General features: G+C 41.1%; 1 protein-coding gene across 2 annotated transcripts in view; it reads left to right on the top strand.

Annotated features, from left to right (window-relative positions):
* Positions 1-10,279, top strand: part of ZHX2 (zinc fingers and homeoboxes 2) — a 111,238-nt gene extending 100,959 nt beyond the window's left edge. For both annotated transcript variants that reach the window (XM_048841578.2, XM_048841579.2), the window contains 2 exons: positions 956-3,655; positions 9,110-10,279. In XM_048841578.2, the coding sequence (XP_048697535.1) occupies positions 1,141-3,651 (2,511 nt within the window). In that variant the 5' untranslated portion in view covers positions 956-1,140 and the 3' untranslated portion in view covers positions 3,652-3,655; positions 9,110-10,279. The remainder of the gene's footprint in view (positions 1-955; positions 3,656-9,109) is intronic.
* Positions 10,280-12,582: the final 2,303 nt, after the last annotated feature.

Below are 12,582 nucleotides of genomic sequence, written 5' to 3'. Positions count from 1 at the left end.
AAACAGAGCTAAGGAAATCCTTCAGAAAATTCAGTATATAACTTATAGTTTGATCATAACACCAGCAGGAAGAAAGTACAGTAGGATGGGTGGGGGTGTGTGTGAGAGAGAGAGAGAGAGAAATGGCCTTCTAGAAATTTCCCTCAGTCATTTTTATCGATTTTCAGTGAAAAGTGTTCTTTAAGGAAACTTTATTTATATAGCTGTAACTTGTAGATCTTCACAAAGGGCTGATGCAGCAATTTGCCATCTATTTTAACCTATTCTAAATCAAAATGTAGCGCTTTGAAGTTGAGTGGCTGTGTATAATAAATATTTGCTTTGCCCTAACTCTCCGTCTTTCCATTCTGCATGTACTAACACAAGTGAGACCACCATATATCTTTGTTTAGAAATCACCCTGGATTAGTAACCACGCTCATTCAGTAGCCATATATTTACTATGCAAGCCACCGTGGGGCGTAATGAAGTTTCATATAAAACATACTCAGTTTTAAAATTGTAGACTTAAAAATAATGGTAATAGAAGCTGCTGCTTCTAAAGAAAGATATGTGTATAAATACTGTGTATTTTCTCCCTTGCCCAACTAAATGTGTTGGCTCTGTAATGGGTCTTAAACATTATGTCTGATCATCTTGACTTCTGTTCCAGTGCCATTTTCTACCTATAATGAATGTTTCATTCTGGGATGTTCATTCCTTTTGTCCTTTGTCAGCCTGATCCTGCCCCTGAATTCATTGGGAAAAGAATATTAGATGCTCTCATGCCTTGTGACATGTGAAGCAAACAGTGTTTTCACATCCATATATCTAGTATAAGGAAAAGAGGGTGCTCAGCATTATCCAGGATTGAATCCTAGATGCACATGTCTTGGGGGCTGACTTTTTTTTTTAAAATGCATTATAAATAAGAATCTAATTGTGTGTGTGTGTGTGTGTGTGTTTTGTTTTGCAGGTGTAATGCAGCCCAGTATGTTTGGGGGTTGGAGCTGACGATCACAGATGGCACTTACACTCTTTTGGAAACATACCAGGCCATAACATTCAAGGAAAATCAGAGCCATTAGAGGGAGCTTCTTTGGGTTTGTTCCCCCAAAAGAGAGTCACCGTCTGAAACAGTTGCACATCATAATAGGTGCTATGGCTAGCAAAAGAAAGTCAACAACTCCATGTATGCTGCGAACACCTGAACTAATGGAGCAGGCTGTTCCTGAGGACGGAGAAGACTTAAAAGAAAGGGGTGCTGGCACTCCCCAGCAAGATTCTAAAGATTGCTGGGCTGCTGATACAGAAAGCTCTGTAAAAGAATGTGAAATGGTGGATGGGAAAGCCCCAGTTGAGAATCAATCCAAGAAACCCCAAGGTGGTTATGAATGTAAATACTGTCCTTATTCAACGCAAAACCTAAATGAATTTACGGAGCATGTTGACACACAGCACCCAAACGTAATCCTCAACCCTCTCTACGTGTGTGCTGAATGTAACTTTACAACCAAAAAATATGATTCCTTATCTGATCACAACACAAAATATCACCTGGGAGAGAATAATTTTAAACTGAAATTAATCAAACGCAATAATCAGACTGTGTTAGAGCAATCCATTGAGACAACGAATAATGTTGTCACTGTCACAAACAGTGGATTAGAAAATGCAGAGTGTGATGAAGCCGTTCATGGTGAGATCAATGTAAGTAAAACCCCAATCATGAAACAGGGAAAGCCTAAAGTGGAAACCAAGAGGGGTCCCAAAAAGACAGAAGAGGGAGGTATGGAAAACCATGTGGAGGGGACACTCCCCCGTGTCATTACAGAAACCACTGAATCTATTGCTTGTATCAATGGAGCTGACCTTCTTCATGATGTATTGGCTCATGTTATGCCCTCTGTAAAGCTGCCACCAAATATCAACCTTGTCCCCAAGGTCCCGGTCCCTCTGAACAGTACCAAATACAATTGTGCACTGGACACTAATGCAACCATGATCAACTCCTTTAATAAATTTCCTTACCCAACCCAAGCAGAGCTGTCATGGTTGACAGCAGCATCAAAACATCCAGAGGAGCAAATCCGAATCTGGTTTGCTACCCAGCGTTTGAAGCATGGAATAAGTTGGTCTCCAGAAGAGGTAGAAGAGGCAAGAAAGAAGATGTTTAATGGAACCATCCAGTCAGTACCCCAAACCATCACTGTCCTGCCAGCTCATCTGACAGCTGCAAAAATGCCACAGCCAATTATCCAAACAGCTTTGCCTTGCCAGATACTCGGCCAGACTGGCCTGGTTTTGACTCAAGTGTCAAATGGATCAACAGTTTCTTGCTCACCGATTACACTTGCTGTAGCTGCTAATCACGGACAGAAACGGACAATACAGACCTTATCGGGTGCCCCAGAAGTCAAGCGTCCACATGTAGTTCATGTGCCTGAGGTCTCACCCAAGCTGAATGCTGCACCATTGACGCCAACAAATGACCGAAAAAAGACCAAGGAACAGATAGCAGAACTAAAGGCTAGTTTTATCATGAGCCAATTTCCTGACGATGCAGAAGTCTACAGGCTAATAGAAGTAACCGGTCTCTCCAGAAGCGAGATCAAGAAGTGGTTCAGTGATCACAGATACAGAAGTCAAAGGGGCATTGTTCACATCACTAGTGAATCTATAGCAAAAGATCAGTTAGCCATTGCAGCTGCGCGGCACGGGCGTACATACCACACATACGCAGATTTCACACCCCAGAGGTTCAAAGAGAAAACACAAGAGCAGCTTAGGATTCTTGAAGAAAGTTTTCTTAGAAGCTCTTTTCCAACCCAAGGAGAATTGGACAGGCTTAGGGTGGAAACCAAGCTGAGTAGAAGAGAGGTTGATTCCTGGTTCTCTGAGAGGAGAAAGCTAAGGGATAGCATGGAACAAGCTGTCTTGGACTCTATGGGATCCAACAAAAAAAATAAGGATCAGGGACTCCATAATGGTACAATAAGCCAGTCTGAGCTGCTGAACAGCTCCCAGCTAGCCAGTTCTTTGTCCGGATCCGAATCCTCCATAGCATTTAACAAAAAAACCCAAGAGCAGATTCACCTGCTGAAGAGCACATTTGCAAGAACCCAGTGGCCATCACCCCAGGAGTATGACCAGTTAGCAGCTCAAACTGGGCTCACTAGAACTGAAATAGTCCGCTGGTTTAAGGAGAATAGATCCTCCCTAAGAACTGGGACATTAAAATGGATTGACCGATACCAACAGCAGTATATTGTTGATGGTCATAATGAGCAAAACCAGAAAAAGGGATCAAAACAAAATGAAAGTCCAAAGAACAGCAACCAGGTGTCTCGGCAGCACTACCAGGAGCATAAAAAGCTGAACGAAGAGAATGTGGGCAAACTAGTCATGAGGTCAACCAGAGACTATGATCCACCAAAAGACTCTTTGTTAGGGAATCAAACTGAGGACAGATTGGAATGCAACAGCCAAGACGGCCATGGTAGTGAGGAAAATGAGGACACTGGCGATGTGAACTGGGTGGAGGTGACAGTAGGGGATGATGATGCTGTCTCGGACTGTACAGACAGCTGGAGTCAAACTGCACCTGAAGGCCAAGCTGAGTTAGCAGATTTTGATTCGGAAAGTGTATCTGGAGACAATTCCCATATTTAGACAGGTAACGCTACCACTGCCCTGTTAGTCTGACCTAGCCTTAGTCCTGACAAGTGTCAATAGTGCCTTTTAATTTAAATCCCAGGAGTGCATTCCTGATGCATGCTGTGTGTTTACTGGATTTCTGAGCACAAGGGAGGCTGTCCTGTCTTCTGTAGATTAAATATGGGAGGGATTGGGAACATTTTCTTTGTTTGTTGTGTTTTTGGTGTTTGTCATGTACTGGATAAGAGAGGATGCTCGGAATAACTCATTATGCTGAAACACTCTGCCTTTAATTGACCTCCCATAACCTCTTTAGAGCCTGATATAAAGCATGCTGATGAAGCCATACAAAGAAAAAGTAGGTAACCATAGTTACTAATGTCCATGTTGCTCACATAATGATGATCTCCAGTGAATAGAGGCCGTGACTATTTTTGCAACAGGTCAGCATGGATCTTGGCTCAGCAGCAGTCTGCCCGGCTCAGAGAAGAGGTCGAGCTGATGCCTGGGCCCAGTTCAAAAACATTCTTTTGTTACTTGCAACAGCAAGTAACAAAATGTTGAGCCAAGTGGGAACAGAAATGGCTTGTGCAAATGAGCTCTCTTCCCCCTGCAGATGAGGGGACCTTTCTAATGTTAAACACACAGGGACATGGGGCAGGCACACTATATGCTAGAAGCCCAAGAATTACTCCAGTCCGAGGCCTGCATGTGGGTTAGCAGCTTTTCTTCACAAGAGCTTCACTGTAAAAGTGAACTGCAGGAGCTTTGCTAAGAAGATTTCTAATTTTAAGATCTCTCAAAGTGTAAAAGGAAGTGTGGTTTGAAGACTTGGAACCAGTTTCTGATCTCAGTTATACAAATGTAAATCTGGAATAACTCCATTAACTTCATTGGACTTCAATGACTTCTTGAATTCATTGAAGTTACTCCAGATTTACCCTAGTGTAACTGAGATCAGAATCTGTTACATGAACTCTCCCTCCTTAAACTTATCCTCTCCTTAGTCCATGAGATAAATAAAGTAGCATGTATGTATTAGAAATTCATTGTTAAATAATACCTGGTTTTCAAATTAACAACAATTTTCCTTTGACCTACAATAAATGCAAAACACACGCAAATAGAAAACCCAGAAAATTCAAAGCTATGACTGACACTTAGCCCTGACTACACTAGAAAATTGTACTGTTCAGTAGAACTGAACCACTGTAAGCTACCCATCCTGGCTTAGAGCAAAATCTTCAGCATGTCTACATGAAGCATATTTCCAAAAGTTGCCGGCACATCACCCCTTGGTGATAATCTGAAGATGTAGCAATCAACCATTTTGAAAATAGTTTAAAAAATCTGTACTATCATTAACTAAATTAACTAAAAAGGCCATGGAGATTGCATGCAATGCACCATATTAAAAAAAAATTGTGCATTAAATTTTCAGAAGCTGCAGTAGCTTAAAGCAAGAAAATGATTCTGAGCACAGCAGATGATGCATATTGCATCGAGTGGTCACTGATGGGGCTACAGGTGCATTGTGGGACTGTGCTGGAAGAACTAATTGCAACAGTGCAGATGCAGTTGCCTGTACTTTTAGTGCACGCTACCAGTGCAGCAATATAGGATTAATTGATGCTTAGACTTGTTCTGAGAGAGATTATTTAACCGTCGTGCTGGTAACACTGGTACACCATTGCAACAACTTTTGCATGCAGAGACATTCTTACTGGGATGTGTTCAGAGACTTTTTTAAAATATAAAACATTTTAAGATCAATTAAATTTCAACTAGTTTATCTTTTTGACAGGGAATTTTCATATAAAGGCTAGAAAAATAAAAGTACATTTTAAGGAAGAGTGATTCCATCATATACTGGTTTGGGTTGATAGCACTTTCACCTATTAGATTGTTCAAGAAATGAAGACTTTATCCTCTGTTAATATATTCATTTCTTAGCACATTGGCCCTAGTGCTGGATAAAAGCCTGAAGCCTTTATCTACAGGTTATTTTGTTTTCCTTCATACAAATTTATCACTTCAGTACTCAGAATGTGAGCCCGTGCCCTCTAGTGGCAGAATGTGACATTCTTCTGACATGCTTGCCACTATTTATTGGTATGTTTGCCTAAAAGTAATGTGCTGCTTGTACTCTTCTGGCTCTGGCAACCCCTGAAATATCATTGCAAGCTCCTGGAAGCGCACACAGAGACACAGTGGAATATTCACCTCATCTGCCAAAAACATTATGAATGATTTCAAATTGGGAGGAAAAGAAAATAATTGTTCATTTTTTCCACAAGACAGATTGTTCTAATTTTCTTCATTTTTTTTTAATCTTTGACCCCTCTTCATAGCAGGTTTTGTACAACTTATTTTATTAAAAACTAAACCTAAATTTTGGTCCTAACCTACCTAATGTTGGACCAGATTCTTTTCTCAGTTTAAAGCAGTGAAAGCCCACAGTAACTCAATTAAAGTCACTGGAAGTACCCTGGATTTTCCCTACTCAAAATATGCCCTTCCGACATCCCACACCAGCACTATACATCAGTTTAAAACAGAAAGTGACTATTAATACTGTATCTAGTGAAAACGGAGGAGGATTCTTGCTAAGCAGGATATTACTATCCAAACTGGAATTTAACTAAAGGATTGACTGGGAGGGGAATTAATAATAATAATAATAATTAATAATAGATGTCTAATTACTGATTGATCATTGCTTAAATAATGCAATACCTTCTTTTCCTAATGTGATTAGATGCAATTAAATTGAAAACTTACATTTAGGACTGAGTAGTGTTTATGAACTTTGAAACCTACAAAAATTAAATAAGATTCCATAATCTCAGTGCTTTTTTTCATACCCAGCACGTCAACTGAAAATGAGTGGGTTTTTTTAATGTTAATTTAACAATAGCATTTTAGAAATCCACTCCTAGGTATTACTTTAAATGTTTTCAGCATTCATTTTTGATACTTCTGTTGTTGCAGAGTTCAGGTCAAATTTCCCTAAAACTTGATAAAAATTTCACAAATTTCTTAGGTTATTCTTAATGGATAAATGTAATTTTGGTAGGTCCTTAAATTATTAGTAACTATTTATATAGTGAACATGTTTCTTTAGAGAATGAAAGAAAACGAGATTTTCAGAAGCATTCAGCATTCCCCAAACTCTACTCCCAGTGAAGTCAATGGGAGTTTTACCGCTGTCCGATTTTAGTGGGAACGGAGTTTGGTCAATACTGAATGATTTTGAAAATTCCACCCATAGAATATAAAAAGCTCTATTATTAAGTCATATAACATAGGATCACAAGACCTGTGCCCTTAAGGAGCTTACAGTTTAAGGGCTAAGAATTCACTCCTGCCAGGTGCTGAGTGCCTTCTGCAAGGTGCATTGAAGACAATGATTTTGAAGATGCTCTGCCCCAAATGAGACCCTAAATCCTACTCACAATGATGTCAATGGGCCTGATTCTGATCTGATCTGCACCATTTTTATATTGACCTCAGTGGAATTATTCCCAGTTTACAATTTGTGTTAGTAAGACCAGCGGAATTTGGTCCTAAATTAAATACAACACAGATATGGGGTGGCATGAGAGTGGGAACAGATAATGCCAGCAAGGTTAGTAATTACTGCTGGTTTTCTTCATGCCGCTGTCTCCCACTGGGCGCTCCCAAGACCAGTGTCTCTCCGAAGCAGGGCTTTTTACTTTCAAAGACCACCAGTACAAAGAAGTGTTTTTTTCCCTTTTCTGACAGTTGCATGAGCTTCCTGTTTAGAGTTGTTACCACTGCCTATGAGAATCTTATTCCTGAGCTGCTGAAACACTTCTGTGTGCCCTCTTTGTTCTAGGCAGTCCGTATCTCCACCACAGTCTTCTCCACTACCTCACTGCAGAGGTGGTACAGGATGTTCCTTGCTTGCAAGTGAGTCAGGCACAGAGTGGTGCTTTGCAGAGATTTACCAAAGGCAACCTGGGAAGTGCTTACAAAGAAGTTTCCGACTCACTGATTGCCAAATGTACACATCACTCTGTGCATTCAGCCCCTGTGCTGCATGGTGCCTGCTGGTGCCCTCAACTTCCTTTGACTTCAATGAGAGTTGAGCACACTCAGCCTGTCACATAACCTGGCCCGGCCCTAGCTGGGTGGTTGGTTTGGTAAAAGGATAGTTGCAATATTGGGGTTTCCCTCCCTTTTCATTCAAGTTCTCATTTCTTTAGGGATTTAGGGCTATATCCTAAAAGGCATCTGCCACTGGCACCATTGATGTCTTTGCGTGTTGGAATAAGGACGGCAGGGTTGCGCCCCGAGTGCTTGATCCTGTTCCCACTAAAGTCAATACAAGTTTTGCCACTGACCTCAGCAGGGGCTGGATGAACCCAAAATGGTCTAGAATGGCCTGTGGGTTTGATCCTGAGATGCTGAGCACTTACAACTCCCACTGAACTCAGTGGGGCTTTTGGTGCTCAGGGCCTCTTAGGAGCAAGGTGTAAATCTCTAAATAGATTAAACAACTCAGCCTGATACAACAATTGCAAATTCCCATTGATTTCAATGTGAGTTTTGCTGAGCAAAGACAGCAGAGCCTGGGAATTTTTTTACCGCCTGTGTGTGTGCACCATTTCACACTAACCAACTGGTTTGCCCTGCGTCCTGAATGATGAATGGTGCTCTCAGAAAATATCAGACTAATTGGCAATATTAACAAAAGGTCTGGAATGAATGACTAGCACAAAGTTTTTAAACATGCTTTAGCACAATGGTGTATGATGGGTTTTGAAAACTGTACCGGATCTGCCTATCTGTCACTACTAGACTCCACTTCAGAGTAAACTGATGTTTGCACTTTCACCCAGACTCAACACTTCACTAATTTTCATATTTCAAAACAGATCTCTACTGTAATAACCTCATCGTAAATTGGTCCAGTACATCCCCACCCGAAATGCCATGAGAACTCGGTGGTGTCTTTTAGTTTGTTGAGGGGTTTGTTAAATCCCTGCTTCAAGAAGAGTCCTTTACTCATGAGGCATTAGGGCCAATAAACCACAGGAAAGCTATCAAGAGTGGGTAGCCCTGAAACTATGTGACATAGAAAGGCCCGATTCTTCATTACCTTGCACTTTGTATAATCATTGACATCTGTTCAGAACAATAGCGTATTATAATCACTTCATAGAAGCGTCAGTGACTACACAAGGTACAAGGCAGTGAAGAATCAGACCCTGCTAAATCATCAGATTCAGTGAAGAATCAGGCCTATTTTATGTTAGCATTAGAAATCTGTATGGGGAAGTATCAATTAAATGCTTTGTAAATTGAAAAACTCTGGCATGCTATTGGGAAGGCCTCAAAGTACAGTTAATGTAAAATATAATAGCACTATAAATGTGAAGAGGTACATTGACAGTGCAAATGTGTGCTCATCATTTATTAAAAAATAAAATATTTTTAATTTTTGTAGGGATGCCAATCAGTCGTGCTGTCGTGATAATCAAGGGGGAAAACTGTCTCTGAAAACAGGATAACCGTCTATTTTCCTGCTTGGGACAAGATAACCAATGAGTTGCAACTCTGAGTCCAACCACGCTTGCAGAGGCACAGTGAGAAATATCGTGGAGCATTGATATGGAATTGTTCATAGTGCCAAAATCCCACTACCGCATTAAAGAAGAAAGGGTCCTTGTACATAGTTTTCTCCTTAGCTTCCCTTCCTCTCACCCTCTTCCTCTGCTGGAACTGATTTGTACAAAGTGGGAATTTTGTTACCTTTTTAATTGGTGCAAGTTACTTTTTCAGATCATACCGTTGCAAGGTTTGGGGTTTTTTTGTTTTTAGAATTAGTAGTAACCACTATATCTGCTTCGGTTTTAAAATATTAAAAATTTGAAATCTTTTCAATGTGTTGCATCAGTAGCAAATCCTGGATTTTCACCCCAATCATGGTTTACATTTCAGCCCACCGAATGCATCGAGGGGTTTGTGGTGTTGCTTGTTCAGTTTCTTTAAAAATAAAAACAAACTACCTGCTGTTGGCTAAATTATTTAACTCTCCACATTTCTGTGCAATGGAGGGGCACATCTCCTTTCCAACTACTGTATCTCTCTCTTGCCCAACCATCAAATACCAACTGGAGCCACAGACCTCTGCAGACCTTAACAGCATGCCTCTGTCATATTTGAGCACCTTTTTTTTTTTTTTTTTTTTTTTTTTTACATGCATTACAACCCCAAAAAGGGGTGACAATGGGGAAATGAAGATTCTTCATAAATGAACTTGTTCATATTTCCTTAGTTGGTACAAAGATGGACTATATTTTTTTTCTGCCCTTCAGCTTTAGATGTTGTAGTGTACAACATACATTTCCTTTAACCCTTGCCACTAAATTGTTAGATCAGTCCTAGATCCCCCACGTGCACTTTTTTCAAATAACCCTAACCTTTTTATTTTAGAGTGAGCAAGCACGCATGAGAGATATCTGGTGAAAATGTTGCAATCTGACTAGTTGTCTTTTGGAGACTTACCCATATTTCAGTACACTGCACAAATATAATTCTAGGGAATTGGAATAAAATCAACTTTTCTAACCTGTTGCTCATTTGTTGTAATTCAATAAAACAAAGACTGAAAGTTTTTTGTAACCTTTTCCTCCTTTTTTTTTTTAAATTTAATTTAAAATCTCTGCGCTGTGGATGAGAGCTAAATACCTTATTGGTCATGACTAGTCATCGCTAAGAGTGGCTTTTACTAGCCACCTGGGTGGCACTGGAGTGGCTGAGATTTAAAATGGAGCCACTTCGAGCTAGCTTTCTTATAACAAGGTTGTTTAGTTCATTGTTGAAAGGGATGGTTGGTTTGGGAATTAACTTCCATTTTCCCTCTGTTTACTTAAGGCTAGTTTGTGCAATCCTTACTCTTCTGGTGGTGAGCACTTGCTCACATGAGCAATCCCATTGAGCTGAATGGGTCTAATTGCATGTGTAAATTCACTAATGTGAGAGTAAAAATTGCAGTCTAGTCTTTATACAGCACCTTTGCTTAGAGCCTGCTTCCCTTGCAGTCAATGGGAAAATTTACATCGACTCCAGTGGGGATTTATGGGCCCATAGATACTGCAGCAATGGAATGCTAGAGATGCATTTCAGAGAGCTCCCTTCTACAAGTTGGAAATTGTAACCAAAATTAGTTGCTACGGCTTATGGCTTTGTTTATTTGAGAGGACAATTATACTTTTAACTGCCATTTTGCACTGCTTGATAATAACTACTTGGGAGCTTCAAACTGAAATTTGATTTCTTCTGTTGTGTTTGCAGACAAGATTTTCAGGCTAGATCTACTTTTCTTTTAACCAGCCATGTTCCCATTGATTTCAGTAGGAATTTTAGGGCCATTTTAGGGAATTAAAGGACCATCTTTTTTGTATAGCACCTAGCACATTGGGGTTGGGATCTGTGACTGGAGCTCCTACATACTATACTCCTGGGGAAATTCTGTGCTACTGCGCAATGCAGAATTTTGCAGAAATTAATTTTGTGCACACAGAATTTCCTTTCCCCCACAGAAATGGTCTGCAGTGCTTCTAACCACCACTGGGGGCCACGGGACTCTGAAGAACCCACCTTGCACATAGAAGACATGGCTCAGGGGAAGGAGAGTGAACTAGAGGGTCCCTGGCAGCTGCAGTTCCCAGCATGCCCTGAGGGAAGGAGAGGGCTGCATGTAGGAAACTCTGTGCAAGCCTGGGACCAAGCATCAGGCTGTTTCTCCCTTTGGGTCCCTGGGCTTGGGGGTGGGGGGGAAACAGGGGGAGTCTGGGCAAAGGGGGGCTCCGTAGCTGGGCTCTGGGGGGAGGGATAGTGTATGGGTATCTGGGCTGGGGAGGGCCACGGTTGGGCTCTGGGGAGGAGAGGGTTTGGGGGTATTGGCTGTGGGGGGCCCACAGGTGGGCTCTGTAGGGGAGGGGTTGTGGGTGTCTGGCCCCCCCAGCTGGGCTCTGGCAAGGGGAAGGAAGCAGAGAAACAGGAACTAGGTTGTCATAGGGGTTTCTTTAACTCTCTACTCCTGGGGGAAATTTTGTGTGTCTGTATTATTACACCTTAGAGACTAACCAATTTATTTGAGCATGAGCTTTCGTGAGCCACAGTGAGCTGTGGCTCACGAAAGCTCATGCTCAAATAAATTGGTTAGTCTCTAAGGTGCCACAAGTACTCCTTTTCTTTTTGCGAATACAGACTAACACGGCTGTTCCTCTGAAACCTGTATTATTACAGACATACTTGCTGACAGGTATTTTGAAATAAATAACCAGAATAATTGAAACTGGCGTGATGATGTAGTGTTATTTTGACAACTAAAATTTGCAGAATTTTAAAATATCGTGCACAGAATTTTTAATTTTTTGGTGCAGAATGCCTACAGGTGTAATACGACAGCAATACAAATAGTAAATACTAATAGCAGTCTTAGGTCCTTTAATTTGTTGTTGCATGGTTGGTTGTCAGTGATGGGTTGCTGGCTCTTTTCCTCTGCAGTTAATCAAAACATAGGCATGATGCAGGCAGGTTAAAGTACCTTGTCAAACTCTAAAAACAACTCTAAAAACTTCACACAATGTACAATCAACCTGCGGAACTCTTTGCCAGAGAACTTTGTGAAGGCCAAGACTATAACAGGGTTCAAAAAAGAACTAGATAAATTCATGGAGGATAGCTCCATCAATGACTATTAGCCAGGATGGGTCAGGATGGTGTGTCTAGCCCCTTGTCAGGAACTGAGAATGGGCGACAAGAGATGGATCACTTGATGATTACCTGTTCTGTTCATTCCCTCTGGGGCACCTGGCATTGGCCACTGTCGGAAGACAGGATACTGGGCTAGATGAACCTTTGGTCTGACCCAGTATGACTGTTCTTATGTTTTTAAGGTTTTAACAGGAA

Source organism: Caretta caretta, chromosome 2 (genome assembly GCF_965140235.1).
Source record: "Caretta caretta isolate rCarCar2 chromosome 2, rCarCar1.hap1, whole genome shotgun sequence".
NCBI classification, from domain to species: Eukaryota; Metazoa; Chordata; order Testudines; family Cheloniidae; genus Caretta; species Caretta caretta.
This window is presented reverse-complemented; position numbering and strand designations above follow the sequence as displayed.